This window comes from Poecilia mexicana, unplaced genomic scaffold, assembly GCF_051168715.1.
Source record: "Poecilia mexicana isolate PSO_F unplaced genomic scaffold, ASM5116871v1 scaffold_7, whole genome shotgun sequence".
Classification (NCBI taxonomy): domain Eukaryota; kingdom Metazoa; phylum Chordata; class Actinopteri; order Cyprinodontiformes; family Poeciliidae; genus Poecilia; species Poecilia mexicana.
In genome coordinates, this window is record NW_028263376.1 from 11,010,295 (window position 1) to 11,027,964 (window position 17,670).

Consider the following 17,670-nt stretch of genomic DNA (forward strand, 5'->3'; position numbering starts at 1 on the left):
AGGGAAAATCAGGAGTTATGTCGTGGTGTTGATGTCTTTTTTTTTGTTATTTTCCTGATTTGAATGTCTAATAATTTTTCAAGTGGTTTTCATAAGTGAAGATTCTGCTATTTCACATCAGTAATTGATTAACCAGCAATTTTGTGTATCATTTAAACGCAGCATGTTTCTAAGTTGACATTTTTAATTATCTTTCAAAAGATTTTTTTTTGTATTCAAAGGAATATTAAGTAGTCCTTCAAGTTGTTGATTAGACACTGATATAAGAAAACAAAAACAATTCCTTGTGCAATAACTCTTGATTTATTTTGAGTCAGAAATCATCCAGCCTGAATTACTACGTGACAATTGTATGTTTTGCATGCTGTTCTGTGTTATTTGAATCCCGTTACCTCGTGTTACCCCGGTGTCTACGCCTGCTGATCCCTTGGTACATACGATTCATATGACGTGGTGCTTTTACACCTTAGGAAGAACAACAGTAATAACAGTGGAATTGATCTAAATAGAGATTGCAGAGTTTTTTCTGCGTTGGCTGTTGAAAGATTAAATTGTTTTCCTGGACCAGTATATAAAATGACTTTAATGATTAAAATACTCTATTTTTACTCTATATTTTTGAATGCAAGCTCAACTTAGACCCCTATGTTTCGAAGCATGTTTCTTAAAATGTGAAAATTGTTTAAGAAGATCTCTGTTCCTCTTGGCTCACAGTCAGTAGAACGATAGTAAGTCACACTGTGGAAATGGGATTCTGCCTGTGTGTCCGTTGTATGTATATGTCTATCAGATACTGATGAGCCTGAACTCCTGTCACATTTTTAATTTGTTCTGAGTTAAGTAAGTTAACATTTAAGAGCATATTTAAATTAATTCCTAATTTCATTTAATAAAATGTTAAATATGTTTTTCAAAATAACAACAAAGAGCTAACATAAGCATTTTCTTCTTTTTGTTAGAACAAGCAGTTGAAACTCTTTCAAGTTAACTCTGTAAAACAGGTGAAGCCCCCCTAATGAGAATGAGAATGAACTATAAAATGAATGTTTGATTAATATGCATTTCATAACATACGATAGGAACAAAAGCCTAATCCCTTCTCCTGCACCAATCATTTGAGCTGCACAGAAAATGCTTCAAATATTTAATATGAGCATTGTTACAAAACTGGTAAGAATTACCAGTACATGCTGCACTTTGTTTCAGTTGCGCTTCAGTTCTCTGACTAACGTGGAACCATTCTTTAGCTAATCCATCAGCATAAGAGCTTCATGTCACATTTGCTTTTGAGAATCTTGCTTTGCATTTTTGAAAACCAGTTATCTTAATTACAACTAAATCATGGCTTTTTGTATCTCTCTTTTGTTTGTCTATCTATTCTCATTGTTACCACCTCACCATCTTTTATTTTATTTTTGTTTTGTAACTTTTTGGTCTCCTCTGTTACTGTTCTTCAAACGTGTCCATGTTTTATCTGTATGTGCGTTTAGGTGTTGCAGCAGCAGCAGCAAGAGCGCGAGAAACAACTCGTTCTCCAACGAGAGCAGTTGGCCCAGCAGAAATCCCAGCTCGACCAGATACAGTCTTTGCAGCAGCAGCTCCAGCAACAACTACAAGAGCAGAAGCGGCTGAAAACTGCTGCTCAGACCATGCAGGTGAGGAATTTGTACAACTTTGATAGATGGTTTTAAACCTTCAGGGTGCATTCGCACCAGCCCTGATTAGTCCGCACTAATGAAACAATAGTTCGATTGCCAAGAAAGGCTGGTTAATTTAGGAAAGTTTGAATATGCAATGAAACTCTAATATGGACCAATAAAGGCAAACTCTTGCCTACCTATAGACCTAGGCTTTGGTTCGGTTGAAGTAAACTGGTGCAGTTTAAGTGCATTTATGAATGCAAGAGGACTGGAGGCTTCTCCAAAAGCCGTAGCACTAGCAGGAGAAACGGCTAGTGGTCTTTTTGACAAGGACAATTGAGAAATCCTACAACTGTTCAAATCTGATGTGACTCAATTTTTGTTTACATTTTGTGAAGGATGAAGTTGCACTCAATCTTCTTCAGAGGTTTTTGTGTTGTTTCCTTCAATGGTTCTTGGTGCGTATGGCATTTCTCACCAGTATTTGTGACAACAGACACAGATAAATTGTCTCTCCATCTTTGCTCATTCCAAATGTGTTCTGCCAAGTTGAGGTCAAAAAGGTTGGTGAAATTATTCCATGTCTTTATGGACCACTGGTACACAGTCATGTTGATACAGGAAAGGGTCATTCCAAAACTGGTCCCATAAATTTGGAGCCATAAAGTTGTTCAAAATGTCATGGTATACTAAAGTATTAAGAATTCCTTCTTCTAAAAACTAAGAGGCTGAGGCAAAATTTGACCTCACTCTTTGACACAAAATGGTAGAGTTGCTGTCACTCTGTGTCGCCACCCTTTTGCTCTAAGACTACTAACACTTGTACCTGGTGACTGGAGATAATGCACTGGTAGCGTCCTACCATGGTAACTCTAACCCTGAGAGCAACCTATGCTTTCACAAATGTTTGTTTTTCAAGGTGCTGTTATGATGGAAGTTGGTAGACACACCTAAATTCAGTGATTTGAAGGAAATATCCAACCCTTTTTACAATATAGTGTACGGTATATCAGATGTTATTAATTCTGACATTGTGAATGACTGAGAAGTGTACTTTGTCTTTATAAATCTCGTCCTGTAACTTTTTGAATTATTCTATTTCAGTATTTCCCTGTTGGTCATAGATATTCAGAGCTGAACTTCTTAATTTGGCTCTATTTTTGCAAGTGTCCTCTTCAGCATTGCTTTCATTTCTTTACATATTGTTAGCAAGCTGCGTTAATTTTTCGGAATCTTTTTATGAGAAAACAAAACGATCACTATTCGACAGGTTCGTTTTCAAAAACTTTACAGTCATGGGTGATTGTTGGTAGTTCTAATCAATATGCTTTTGCCAACAGCTGGATATGACCGGACAGCCACTGCATCCCTACATAGACTCTCAGATGAGCTCGCGCTCTCTCCCCAACTCTTCCTCAGAGATATGTTTGAGGAGTCAGGATGAACAGCTGGAAGCCAGAGCTGGTATGAGGAAACATAGCTCCATGAGCAGGCTGACCCGAGACACCTCTGATGGAGATGGTGTGATTTTCTATGGCTCCCCTCGCAGAATTGTGGATAGTTGTGTACAGACTGATGATGAAGATGGAGAAGAGAGGTAACAATATATTTTTCTTTTTTTTTTGAAGTGAGTAATGGGATACCCTCCTTGGCTATGAGTATGTAGGTGGTATGGCATAAGAATGACTGTCTGTGGATAGCACAGTCAGTGCTTCCCACATCCCAATCCTCACTATGCACCAGCAAATAAAATTTTATTTTGTTTACAAGCAAAAACCCCTAAATGTATAATAGTTGTATCTAACATAAATATCTACACAGGCCTTAATATCTACAGATTGTTTTCTTCACGCCCTGTTCTGCTTTTTCCCTGCACCACCAGGTACATGATGCGTCATCGTACCAGGAGGCGTGGTCGGAGCGTTGACTGCTCCGTCCAGACGGATGACGATGAGGATAAGGCTGAAACGGAGCATCCAGTTCGCCGCAGACGCTCCCGGTTTTCCCGCCATGCCGAGTCCACAGCAGCTGGCACCAGCACTGCCTCGACAACCACCTCAACAACAGACACCAAAGCTGACACATCCAAGATAGTTTCCTCCAGCATCGCTGTCCAGACCATCAGGGAGGTGTCCTGTCAGACAGAAGCTGAGCACCTAGGAAGAGTCTCCCCGGCAATCCATGTGACATTACCAGACCCTAATAAAGTAGAGATCGTACACTACATTTCTGGACCAGAGCGCACACAAAAAGGACAATCTCTCGCCTGCCAGACTGACTCAGAAGGGCAGTCACAGGGCGTTGTAGCTCCACAGCTAACAGTGCCGACTACAGTCAGTCCATATTCTTCCTCTGCTGGTACCGGAACAGGGCCGTCCAGTTCGGCTGACCTTCACGCCCAACAGCGCCAGCAGCAACACATTGCAGCGAATGCAGCAAAATTTGAGCGACGTCGTCCTGACCCGTTAGATATTAACTATCAGCCTCACAACCACCTTCACAATGAGTCCATCTCCAGCCTCATCCGGCAGCAACAAACCACACCGAAATCTCCACAGGTCCTCTACTCTCCTGTGTCGCCAGTGTCCCCACACCGCCTGCTGGAGACCTCCCTGTCAAGCGAGAGACTGAACAAGGCCCACGTCACACCTCAGCAGAAGTCTTACACAGCCGAATCCCCCCAGCGACACCCATCTGTGCCCCGACCCATCAAGAGCACCCATAGGTCCATGTCGGACCCCAAGTCCCTCAGCCCAACCACAGATGAGCACACCAAGGCCAGGCTGTCCCTGTATCAACAACAAGCACTCCAGAGCCAGGTAAAATCACTGAAGCTGAGCCGATGCTCCAAAAATCTATTAAAAAGTGATGAAAGCAGTTGTAGGGGCTGTATTTACTCTATTCTAAGAGTTTTCTAAAATAATTTCCTTCAGATTGTTTAGGAACAATAAGATCTTTGCTCAAGTACTCCTTTACAGTATTCAAAGAACTGGCCTTATCATGTACTGATTTTGAAAGCTATTACAATAGGGAAATTACAGCTGTGTAAAAGAGGTAGTAGCAAGTCCTCAAAATGTACTTATTGATGAAATTTCTTAACCTCATTTCTTTCTGTTTGTTCGTTATATGACGTCACGCCAGTTCCCAAAGTTTCAGGTTTAGTTCTCAGAACCCCCCTTCGGGTCCTCTGTAGAATTAAACAAAACAACAAAAAACAAAAGTAAATTATATTTATGCCATCCAGGGTATCGTTTTACCCCTGTTGAACTGACTTATTAGAAATTCTTGTGTATTGAGAAAATTGTCAGGTTCTGGGTGTCTTCTACTTATTTTATAGGTAAGAAGCTGAAATGTTTGGGAACGACTGGAATGGATAGACGGCTAGGGTTTTAACATACCCCTTTCTTGGTGATTCCATTAAATAACTCATGTGAGTGTTATCACCACATGAGTCTTGTTTCAAATGAAAGTATATTTATTAAGCTGAGCTTGTGCTTAAAGTATTAGTTTATAGTCAAAATTTAAATTTGTCACAATCTTCTGAGTATGTTTTCTCTAATCTTTTGGGTTTCTCTCAAATGTATCTACTATATTAACTTGTAAAGGGAAATCCACCACTACGGTATATATTTTTTAGGTGCTTTATCCATGCATTCCCCACAAATAAATTCAGATGTTTCAAAATGAATCATTAATTGTTAATGATGTCCTGACATTTCATTGACAATACTTTTTTAGGCCAAACAAAAAATCTAAATCATGTTTGACTACAACAGTGACGTAAAAACCTTTAAAATTTCATACATTTTTGGTCATTTCTGTACCATTGACTTTGCTTACAAGCAGGAACAGCACAACTTCACAATTTTTTATGGATCACATGTGATATTATAGCGTACTTAGCAGCATCCAAGAACGCCGTTCAGAACATTCAGATATTAAGTATCTGAATGTTCCAGGACATCTGATCCCAAATTGGAAAACGTCCTTTAATTCAGGTGTCGTTATCACACAGTAAACGATTGAATCCATTTCATTTTGTTGTATTTGCTAGAATGTATCCATTTTTGGTCTAAATTTTAATATGGAAAATGAAAATTCAGCTACTTTTATGTGCCTTTTCTTCCTTCCAACTCCATATGTGTCAGCTGGGTGTATCTTTAGCCCTAATCTCAGAGATCATAAGAATAATAGGAACCAAGGAAGTTTTATTTTTATGTTGAGACATTGTCATCTACTTAAAACACCAGCTAACATGGTTGTTTGACGGAATATATGGAATTTATCTGAAAGGGAAGATGATCCTCATCTTCGAAACAGTGTGCACCCGTTACAATTGTGGGGTCATTAATTGGCGTAACAGCTAGTAAGTTATATTATTGAGAAGTGCAAAAATCAAAGACCTTACCAACCTTATCTAAAAATTATTCTTGTAAAATGTTATATCATCTTGTAGATCATAATAGTTATGAAACATAATATATGTAAGAATAAGATCATCAGAGACATTTTTTTTACCACTGGGGTGAAAAAACCTTCAATGATTCAGTCCTCTTGAAATTCATTTTTATAAGATTATTTTCTTTCAAATTGAATGTATGTTGTCTCATAAATTATTAAAACTCTAGAGTATTCAACAAAACTGTATCAGAGCTGACACTAATTTTCTTGTTCCTGTACGTCTTCTAACAAACTTCACTCTTGTTTCCTGTTGTCTTTGTCTGTTTGTCTTTATGTGTCTCCTTTGTCGACCTTGGTCTCTTGTTGCATCCTTTCTTTGTTTCCTCTCTTCCTTGATCTTTTTCTCCATTTGAATTTTCTTCCTTTCTTTTGGTCCCACTTTGTTGAATATTAATTCTTTTTTGTGCACATTTATTTACTTTTTTTGTTATTCTCCCATTGCTGTCTACACTGGTTGAAAACATTCTTGGATCACTTGGATGTTTTTGGTACACACTTTATTTTTACGTTTTTTTTTGGGTTTCTTCTCTTTATTTGTTCCCTGCATCCCTTCTCATCTTGTTGTTTTCCCAAAACCATCCCTCTTTGTTTTTGTTCACTTTCTTGTCTGCATTATCACCTTGTCCATCTGTGTCCTATTCTCACTTAATTGGGCAAATCTATTATCTGTAATTTTACATTTATTGTCCATTTTCCAATTAACCTTCTCAATGTCATATCCCATCAACTGTTCCTTGTGCACCCCATTATTTCCCCCTCAAATGCTCTCCATGTTTTTTTTTTTTTTTGGCCTCCACACATTTTCCCACCCTTCCTCCCCCCTCTGCCCTTTCTCGCTCTCTCTCTTCAGCTGGCAGCCTTACAGCAAAGCTCTTTGCTTCGGAAGGTTAAGCGAACCCTGCCCAGCCCTCCTCCAGACGAGACTGCTACATCAGCTCACTTGACCATGATGACACCTGCCCAACAACAGATCTACTTGTCCTCCGTGCCCAGCCTCAAGCCCAGCTCAAGGTCTGGCCTGGCTGCTAAAGCCAGCCTCCTCAAAGATCTCACCCACGAGCTGAAGGCCGTGGAGCAAGAGTCTACCAAGCTTAGAAAGCAACAAGCTGAACTGGAGGAGGAAGAGAAAGAAATTGACGCTAAGCTGAGGTACCTGGAACTGGGAATTCATCAGAGGAAAGAGACTTTGGTAAAGGAGAGGGAAAGAAGGGACATTGCCTACCTAAGATGTATGGGGGACACCAGAGACTATATGTCTGACAGTGAGTTGAATAACTTGCGTTTAGCAGCTGCTGCTGCATCACATGAGGCAAATGGGCTACTAACAACCAGACCAAGCACTGCTCCACTTAGCCAATTCACCAGTGACCTCAACACAGCAGCCCAGTACCCACCAACCTCATCCTTCCTCTCTTGTCAATATCCCCAGAGCCAACCACCAGCACCATCTCAGCAATCAAGTGTGCCATACCAGTCATCCACATTCAACCAGCCTCCTTACCCAACAGTGTCGCAGTCACAGGCCCTGCCACAGCCCATGACCCTTCAGAGTCATCCCCCTCCTCCTGGACCTACCTTTCAACCTCAAACATCCTATCCTTCCCACACCTATCCACAAGCTCAGCCCCCATATCCCCAAACTGATGCAGGGTTACCATCTGCACCTCAGCCTCCAGCAGGGCCTACAGGTTTTGGACCTGCACCGCCTGGTCAGCCACCATACCCCACCCACAGCTCACCTTATCCCAGCGCTGTGTCCCCCTACCCCACCCAGACGACTCCATATCCTGGGCAGCCCCAAGCTGATATTCTTACCGTTCACCCTGGAAGACCCAGACAGACATCACTTGCTGAACTTGAACATAAGATGCCAACCAACTATGAGACTATCAGCAACCCGACAGTTGTGGTCACGACCACAGCCCAAGATGCTACCTTTTCCAGTGCAGCCCCAGCCTATGGTCCGTACACGGGAACAACAACAATGGCAAGCTCCTATGGGCCGTATGGATCTGCACCTGTTTCCAGCAGTTATGGTGGTTACGCCACAGTGCCTCCAAGCACTTATGGTCCATATACATCAACCCCCGCTAGCTCATATGGCCAGTACACAACAACTACTGCTAATACATATGGCTACACCACCACCACAGCCAGTTCTTATGGACAGTACACTTCAACAGTTTCCAATGCCTATGGGCACCCTGTAGACAGTCCTTCCACCTACAGCACAGCCGAAGGAATGTATGGGGCTCCTGGTTTAGAGCAAAACATTCCAAGGAACTACATGATGATCGATGATGTGAGCGAGCTGACGGCAAAGGACGGGCTGGGCACGACAGCAGGGGACATGATGCATCATAGCAGTAGTGGGCGTTACCCTGGCGACATCCATGGCCATGGCAGCACATCTGGCAGCACGGCGCGTGGGGGAACTGGCAGCTCCCCCTACGGCAGGGCACCTGAGGAGGAAGCAGCGATGCAGGATGAGCTGTACGACCACCACGGCAGGGGTAAGAGCAGCTACAGGCACGGACCTCTAGGGGGCAGCAGCAGCAGCGTGAGCGCTAGCATGGGTGGGGGATCCCCCTATTTCTATGACTACGACTACAAACTTGCCAGCATCCGCTCCGGGGTACAGAAACCTTTGGCATCCTCCAGAAGCCTTCTGGCCCCCGCTGTCATGTCCTCCAAGCGCAGCAAGCACAGGAAGCTGGGGACTATGGAGCAGAAAATTTCAAAGTTTTCCCCAATAGAGGAGGCTCGAGATGTCGAGGCAGATTTGGCCTCCTATTCTGCAGGTGAGGCTTACCCCTCATCTCACATTCGAGGGCGCCAGCTGATCGAGGATTATGGCTTCAAGAGGAGTGCTTTTGATGGCACCAGTGGCACAACTCATGGAAGTCGACACTACGGTATGATGGTGGATGAGGACGATCGGATTTACTACACCTCAACTGGCCGCTCCCGCTCCCATGGCTACGGCATGGACAAGATCTCAGCCAGAGATTACCATAGCTATCGAAGCAGATCCTATGAGAGAGACGACCGCTCCTACCGTTCTGGCTACAGAGGACGCCACCCAACTCGGCAATACTCTGAGGAGGAGAGCCCACTCAGCCCTTTGGGGAAATTCATGGGTTCTGGGAGATCTTCAAGCTTAGGTCGTGACCCATATGACAGTCGCAGCAGTAGATATTATTACTATTATGGCAATTATGGTTCCAGTCACTCGCTGCCAGATGTTCAAGACCATATACGGGACCTTCCCCGGACACATGTCTACAAATCGGATGATACATACATTATTGATGATTATCATTGTGCTGTGTCAGACAGTGAAGGTAATTGTGGGAGCTAAATTCCCACAGTCTCACTACCTACTACTGCTCCCACCGTTTATCTAAACGTCCCCCACCCACCCAGAAGCTAGCTTAGCAAAATAACAAAAAAACAAAAACAAAGGACAGAGATAGTCGTTGCATGTCAGTGTTTTCTTCGTCCTGAGAGTTACTTGGAGCTCTATAAGTCGTGGACTGCTGTCTGTCTGTCTGCCTGCCTGTCCGTCCTTCCGCCTGTCCGTCCAGCCGTTTCTTTGTTCGACAGTCGCATGGTTCTTCAGCGTGGTCGTCTTTGTCTTCACAACACTGACTGACTTAAGAGGTCTTTGCACGACAGCAATAGGTTTTTTCTTCAACATGTTATTGGCTCTGTTGCACTGTTAATGTGTTTTGATATAAAAAGTTTGTCAACACTGCAAAATTTTGTCCAGACAAAGTTTTCTATATCCCATTTGCCAAATGAAGCTTTGTTAAAAAGTCTTCCATAAAAAAACAGAACAATACTGACTGTTTGAGGTGAAGAGTTTTAACTGATTAGGAAGTTTCCTCCCGCAGTCAGTGAGTAAAGATATGTAGCAAAGAGATCTGCTGTATTAGACAGTTTTGCAGTGTTTAATATGTCCTGTTTAACTTGTCTTGTACTTGTGGAGTAAATCTGTGCATGAGTGTAAAATTTTACTTTTTGCCTTTCTTTCTGTGTCTTCCCCTACCTATCTTTTTTTTTTGCATGCGGTTGGACTTCCTTCTGCCCTCTTCCTTCTTACAGCCTGCATGCCGCTCTCTCCAAACGACATGGAGATTGATTGTGATCTGCTCTCGGTTTCCAAAGCCTACCATCTGGGCCAGGAAGAAACTGACTGGTTTGAGAAACCACGCTCCAGTTCTCGACACTACGGCAGCAGCCACTCTGGAAGAAGTCGGCATGGTGTCAAGCACACCTATCATGATTATGATGAACCTCCTGAGGAGGACCTGTGGCCGCAAGATGAGTACAGCCATGGCGGGCGGCATTCATCATCACGTGACCACAGGCACCATGGCACCTCTAGCCGGCACTCTTCCTCCCGTCACTCAGATGAGCCGAGATCCTCGAGGTCATCTAAGGGGCATCCCAAAGACCCGTCTATGCGCCATGACCCCTCAGGACGTTCTTCATCTTCAGGAAGGCGTGGTGAGTCCAGGTCTGGAGGGTATCACTCTTCCGACTACTCCAGGGATCTGTCTGGACATCATCACGGCCAAAGGTCTTCCAGGCAGGGAGATCCACACAGATCCTCACGCAGCAAGTCCCAGGGCCAAGTGGACATGCAGGGCCAACCACCAGGTAAACAGGGTGCACCTGCAAATCTGATAGATAGAATACAAAAATAGTTTGAAAAAAAAAATGGAAATTGAAGTAAAGTTTTTTCCAGGTTGTTTGCTGTCTTCCAAAGCCAAAGGCTTGATAAGACTTTGGCTTATCAAGCCAAAGTCTTGCTTATCAAGACTTTGGCTTGATAAGAAAAGGAAACAGATTACATCGGTAAAAAACCTTTAAGAATATTTTTTGTTGACCATCCTGGATAGATCAATAAGATTGAGGGGAAAGGGAGAAAATTTGCAACTTCATTAATAAATCCTGATTCGATCTCTAAACATTGATAGGATCCCCTTTTAAAAATCCTGTCTGAGGCAATAACATTTAATAGCCTTTGCTGTTGAGATTAATTTTGATGCTTTTTTTTTTCTTTACAGTCAACAATCCCCTCAGGGATCAACAATTTTTAATTAACAACATCGAGTGTAACTTTTCAAAGGATACGTTTTCCCTGAAGGCATCATTGCAGACATGTTCATAGCGGTGTAGTAATTAAATCACCAGTTTGATCTTTGCATACAACTCTTGTTCATTATTGTCTCACTCCTGCTGTTTCTGCTAAAATGCTTCATTTCAAGAAAAAATATTAGCAAAAGAAACCCTGCACTTTTATATGGACTTTATTTCAAAAAGGGACAGATGATCCCATAACGTTTTTTTATTGTTATTTTTATTTCTGACTTTATGAAATAAAGTCAGAAATAAAATCAAATTGTAATAAATTGTAATTCATCTTATTACAATGAAATTGTAATAAGACGAATCAGTTTTTGAGTTGCTTTGGTTTAAAATAAAGCACTTTTTTTATCTTCAAATAGGCTCCTCCAGGTCCGGCAGCAGTACTGGGCGAGCTCAGGGCTCTGCCGGTGGGCCTCCAGGATCCGGGCGACTAGGCGGTCCGGGTTCTCAGATGGATGGGACCCAAGGACAGAGGACTCAGCTCCAGCAGCAGGCCCAGACAGCTGCATCCAGACCAGGACAGCCTGGCACAACAGCGACCACAGGCCTTCAGCAGCAGCCACCAGCCCAAGGTCAAGGCATGGGCATGGGGATGGGCATGGGCATGGGCATGGGCATGGGTCAGGCCCAGGCCAAACCAGGGCAATTGGGACCAGCAGGCGGGCCGATGGGCCAGGCTCGACCAACTGGTGCAGCAGGAACCACACCGCCCACCATGGTGAGTAATGGGAACAAAACCCGAGGAGTCACAAACAGCTCACATCTGCACCCATTTTATGTCTGATTTCATGTAAACAGTTCCAATTTCAGTTTTCTAGCAAACAAGAAAATACAAGAACAGAACTGAATTCAACTCAGGATTGTGCTGTCAGGACAAAATGATCATGGAGTGGATATCATAAGCTGGTTTTAGCATCTAAGCATTATTAAAACACAATGCCCTGACTTCTTTTGTATATATCCTAGAGAGTGTGGACACTTTCCTTAGGTTTCCAGTAAGCTTCCAGTATTTCAAAATCCTGCATGACCCATTGAGGTTGAAAGTATAAAACAAACTTCTCTTACTCTTTCAGCCTTCCTGTTCTTAGCTGAAAGTCTCATTCTCTCACGCAGAATGAATGAGCCAGTCGACATGCAATAAACAGTTTCTCTAAGATTGCTACAGCTACACTCTTGCCATATTTTCATTTTAAACACATCACTGATAGTAAAAAGTACTAACTTCTTCGCTCAGTCATGGCTTCAGTATCGAAGTTTGTTGGTGTCAGTGCAGTCTTGTAAAACTTCTAAATACAATCACTGGATGGAAAAGAAGTTGATTTTTCTGTTTTTGGTTTCTAATTTCTGATTTTTGTTTAGTTCGTATTGCATTTTTTCCTGAGATAACAAAAGGAATTTTCTTCATCAGATCTCCTTCTTGGAAACCGACACAGCAAGCTGTTTTGCTGAAAGTTTCACTCCTGCTCCTTTAGTCTGCTTTTACAATCATCTCTCCTGTTTTGTTGTCCCCCTATTTTTCCCTGCGCCGCTTTTGATAAGAGTTTCCTGACAACCATCCTGTCCCATTTCAGATAGTTTATTGAAATTCTTATGTGCCTCTCCTGGCAGACCTTATCTAACACCGTGATTAACACGGAGAAAGCTGATAACCCAATGCAGCTGATTCACTGTCTGCTAGACGCCCAAGAAATTGGCACTTAAGATTTCTCCCTGCAAAAATCCATTCCTGCATTTACTCCATCAATCCATTCGAAGCTATTTTTCAGAAAGAGTGTGAGACTGTGATTATTACACTGTAAATAACATCCAGAACAGGCTGATTATTTTGGTTTTAGTACATCTGAATGCTGTCTATATTCACAGGATGCTGTCCAAAATTACCCAAGATGTTCTCATTTACTGCATCTTTGCAGTTTTTTCTCTCCTGCTTTATTAATTAAATTAGATGCCAATGTGGGGGGCAAATAATGCCTGAAATCTGTATTTTAATGTTTACTAACTACTTAACTGACTGATATGTCAATATTTTTGATAGAAAGCAGTCATGTTGGAATTTCACATCAGACTTGATGTGAAAGTTTCTTGTGGAAAGTTCAACTTCCAAGTTCAAATGAAACGCACTATTAATTAGCACTATGGTTTGATGAGGCATAATTTATATTTTGGAAATTTTTATTTTGTATTCATTACTAAAATCTAGCCCCTCGTTCTAAACTTTGTCTAAGCGGCCTAGACCCTCATCCGTGAAGAAATTATTGCTTGCAAGACTGACATTTTAAAGGAATGGATCTGATTTTACTCAATATTTTTGCCGTGACGTGTGTAATGTGCCAGCTTGATGGTGAGGGAAGCTGTCCCGTGAAACTTACCAGAAATGATGTGCACTGTAAACAACTATACCGCATTGCAAAGACAGAAGTGCCGAGTCATATTACATCTTTGCCACCATTAAAATATAATAAACATTCCCCTTGCGCTAACTTTATTTGCTCAATATTTGGAAGCATGTCCAAACGCGTGGCTCCTTTCACTTCCCTCGCTGCCATTGCCTCGCTACGGGCAATCCTAAAACAACGCAGAAAACCGATGACACCGTTCACAGCTCCTCCTTCTGTCCGCTGATTGACCCAGTTGAAATTCAGCTGGAGAAATTGAGCGCAATGGGAGAAATCTCACACACAGCACTGAAGGGAGATGAGAATCGAGTGGAATTTGGTTGAAAAGAAACAAACCAGCCTAAGTAAAATTTTAAAAAGCAACACAACTACAGCTCCAGCTGTAGTTGTGTTGCTAGCATGGTGAGGAACATTAACAGAAAAGTAGTTCAATCTGGAAAGACTCAAACGGAGAAAAAGGAACAATTAAAAGATTTAATGACAGGAATGAATAACAGTTATCGGGATGTTCATTGAGTTCACATCAAATCTCAGCTCAAATCAGCTACCGGGGCCCAAGCGCCAAAGAACTGATTAGGAATGTTCTCCCCCAGGGCCCGACACTGGTGGTGGAGGTCAGGAAAGGGTGCTATCCTGGAGAGCCGAAGAATGTGGGTGGAGAAAGGGCGGTGGTGGGTTGAATGCAGCTGGGAACCGGCTGACTGCTTGGCTGTTTATCCTTTTATGCAGAGCTTGATTGAGAATTGGACGCGCCGGGTGAGGACCAGCACTGAGGTCGGAGATGAGCATGACGCCTATGGGCGAACGGAGGGGGCGGAGTCTTCCAGCTTGAACTTTCGCTATTAGCTCCATATGATAGATTGTTTGATTTTTTTTTTCATACTAAACAATTTTGCTTTGAAGCCTTTCTCTGGTAAAAGATGGACGTTAAAATGCCTTCCTTCTGGCTATTGTAACTGATCATATATCATTTTATATCTTTCAAGAACTGATAAGTCCCATTTAGAATTTTGTTTGTCATTGTATAGTCAGCATAGTTGATACCCAAATAAACCTTACCTTACAGATCAGACCTTATTTAGCAGAAATGACAGTTTCCAGGTGTGAAACTCCCCAGTTACTCATTCAGGTCTCAGTAAGCTGTCACTGCTTAATAAATGAGTGGTTTAATTCTGCCATCACCGTTTCCTAATATGTGCATTTTTTTTTTTTTTTTTTTTTTTTTACTATTCTTGGCTGTCTCACTGTATCAAAATCTGACTACTGTCTTATTCGGCTTTTGTTTGAGTGAACAGATGAATGCTGGATCCTTTTGATTCCGGTTTGTCACCCACATTCAGATTACATAACATGTTTTTCTCTCCCACAGCCTTCTATAACAACAGATTTACTGCTAAATTTACCTAAACACAGCAACACTTGTCTTTCTTTTTTTTTCTATGCAGACAAAGATCGACACGCCTCCTGTAACGGCGATTGGGGCGAAAGCGGCACCCGTCATGGCCTCGAAGGCAGGCCAGCCCCCGCTTACAGGAATAGGTGATGCTCAATCACAACACCCATGCACGTAAAATCCCATCACTCACTTGTTGTCCACTATGTCTTACTTATGTTATTATTGTTTGATGTTCATCCTAATCTGAGGTAAATCTGAGGATTATACCTCAATATGAAAGCCTGAGAGTGTTAGGTCTCAATTAACTACTGAAATAATGATTGATGAAGGTTTTGAGATATTTTTATATAACTGCAAAATGACTGAGCTGAATGCCTTTCATTCATCAATCTCACAACACCGCCTGGAATGGACTAAAACTTTAATTTTATGCAGTAAAAAGTCTGAGTTTTATTGCCACTTACTCGTTTGAATTTAACACCTCACAGAGTAACGAGGCTCCATTTTTAAGTATGTAATGTGGCCAAAAGGAATCACCCAAAAAGTGCAATATAACCTTAATGCGTAATGTATGTCAAATCTATATCAGTATAAAAGCTCAACTGTAGTATTGGCTCAAAGATAAGCAGGACAGTCCCTGAGAAAATGACTTCTAACTCATTAACATCTCATTCCTTTCATTTCCTTTCTGTTTCACATGCAGCAAATGTAGTGCACCACTTTGAGCAGCACTTACTTCTTCCTACCTGGACTACGTTTATTTCTCTGCCCTCTCTCCTCTGTTTTTCCACTGTTTAGGCTCCAAGGCAGCTCCGAGACCCGGTGGCATCGGCAGTGCAGCGGCAGGTCAGCCTGGCATGGAGGGAGAAGGAATGTTTTCCAAGATTCTTCCCGGCAGCGCTGCTGAGCAGGCCGGCAAACTGGGAGAAGGTACGGCAGACTGCTGAAAACGCGTCGCAAACATGGGGGCTTATTGAGTTGTTATTACCGAAATGAGAGTCTTTTAAGATATACAAAGTTACCTGGATGAACAGAGCCTCAGAGGCTTTCAAATTTCTTTGCCTGATTTTTATTTATTTTTTTCTTACCAAAGCGATTCAACAGTGAGGAAACTTCATTTTGTTAAGCTACATCTCTAAAGAGCTTAATTTTACAACAGCTTCATCACTGTGACAGGGAAAAACAGTCTGTCACAAAAAAAACAAAAAAAAAAACCCCCTGCTGTCACAATGTGGGCGCAAATATAAAGAAATAAAACACATTTTATGAAACATTACCTCCTTTCAAATGTGCAATGTTGTTAATGAGATGAAGGGTGTACAATGGAAGTCCTGCTGTTGCTTCTGGGCACTGAACAGTACGTTTTTCTACAATGTTACATTCTTTATTGACTATTCCCCCGTCAGGAGGATGACAGTATGATGCTCTATATGAGTCTGTGAGTGGCACCAAGTGGTCAGTTAAGCCAAAACAAGCTAATGCTAAAGCACCAGACAAGCCAAAGAGTGACGCTGAACACCTACAGCTGCTCATCTTCAGACTTCACCGACAGTGATCTGACAGAGCTTTAGCAGCAGCTCCTCAAGTGGTATTGGTGACCGTTTAAATTCAAAAGCGTTGACGTTGCTCTGTAGTTTTTCTGTTTAATGTTTGAAAAGTCAGTTTTAGCTCATTTGTCAACCCCTGTTTTTTTGTTTACTCTTCCTGCAGCTATCTCTGGCTTTGGCAAGAAATTCACCTCCTTCTTCTGAGGTGACACAAATAAGGTATGTCTGTTTATTCACATGGGAAATAAGTCATATAAAATGGAATATTTAATGTAATATTGTTTTTTGTTTTTATTCTACGGTGACTTTATTTTACAAGTCCTGTTTTGGAGGCCCTCCGACTTGTACTCGAGGCAAAAATGAGGCGTTTTGAGTGACTCCTGAAAGAAGCGCCATGAAAAGGTTTCTTTAGAGTGCATCGGGTTTAGGAATAACTTTCATGAACGTTTGTTGGATTGCTGCAGTGTGTTGACTCTTGCTGGCTGTGAAGAGGCAGGGGGATGAAAGCGGTTTACCCAGTCTGCTCTGGGTTTGGTCCTCGTCTGTTTGGTTTTCTTCCTCACTGTTACTTTCGGTCTTGACTGCTCTGCATGTGCAGGGTGAGAGATTTAGCACTGACGGTAAGAACTTGTTTCCGACATGAAATGCCAAACGGACTGTGTGCCATCGCAGCAGGTTATGGGCTTTGATGATGAGGGTTGTGAACTTTAGGAATTGCATTTGAGGCTTGAGGCTTGGATAGAATTACAGGTTCTAAACGTTTAAGCATCAAGTTCCAGTACAACAAATGTACGCGTCACAACTGCAGGCCCGCTTCTCACTGCTAGGCTCGAATAACTGGCAGCTTTTTAAAAAAAATCTGCACTGGCATATCTTTATACACTACTGAACTATTTTATATTAATGTAACAGAAGCCTTAATTGATGTATGTTAATGGGTTTGCAATGTGAGACTTACATGAACTCCTAAAATACTGTTTTTAAATATTCATGATAATAATGTGTTTGCAGGATTATGAAAAATGTCATAAATGAAGTCATGAGGCCTCATACGAGAAAAACCTGTGAAGTTC

General features: G+C 42.1%; 2 protein-coding genes across 2 annotated transcripts in view; both read left to right on the top strand.

The window, feature by feature from the left end:
- The window catches only part of bsna (bassoon presynaptic cytomatrix protein a), a 79,543-nt gene extending 69,022 nt beyond the window's left edge, over positions 1 to 10,521 (top strand). The window contains exons 7-13 of the mRNA XM_088007506.1: positions 1,491 to 1,655; positions 2,981 to 3,237; positions 3,523 to 4,019; positions 4,077 to 4,459; positions 6,952 to 9,445; positions 10,209 to 10,431; positions 10,518 to 10,521. Coding sequence (XP_087863632.1) covers positions 1,491 to 1,655; positions 2,981 to 3,237; positions 3,523 to 4,019; positions 4,077 to 4,459; positions 6,952 to 9,445; positions 10,209 to 10,431; positions 10,518 to 10,521 — 4,023 coding nt within the window. The remainder of the gene's footprint in view (positions 1 to 1,490; positions 1,656 to 2,980; positions 3,238 to 3,522; positions 4,020 to 4,076; positions 4,460 to 6,951; positions 9,446 to 10,208; positions 10,432 to 10,517) is intronic.
- On the top strand, positions 10,272 to 16,801 carry LOC106930942 (uncharacterized). The gene is made up of 5 exons (XM_088007041.1): positions 10,272 to 10,766; positions 11,618 to 11,976; positions 15,100 to 15,193; positions 15,849 to 15,980; positions 16,761 to 16,801. Exons 1-5 carry the CDS (start codon positions 10,568 to 10,570, stop codon positions 16,799 to 16,801), a joined length of 825 nt encoding a protein of 274 aa, XP_087863167.1. The 5' UTR covers positions 10,272 to 10,567.
- The last annotated feature ends 869 nt before the right edge of the window (positions 16,802 to 17,670 follow it).

Coding starts and splice junctions, on each gene's coding strand:
- LOC106930942 (XM_088007041.1), top strand. CDS start 10,568: ATGCGCCATGACCCCTCAGGACGTTCTTCATCTTCAGGAAGGCGTGGT. Junction 11,977..15,099: donor GAACCACACCGCCCACCATG/GTGAGTAATGGG, acceptor TTTTCTATGCAG/ACAAAGATCGACACGCCTCC. Junction 15,981..16,760: donor GGCCGGCAAACTGGGAGAAG/GTACGGCAGACT, acceptor CTCTTCCTGCAG/CTATCTCTGGCTTTGGCAAG.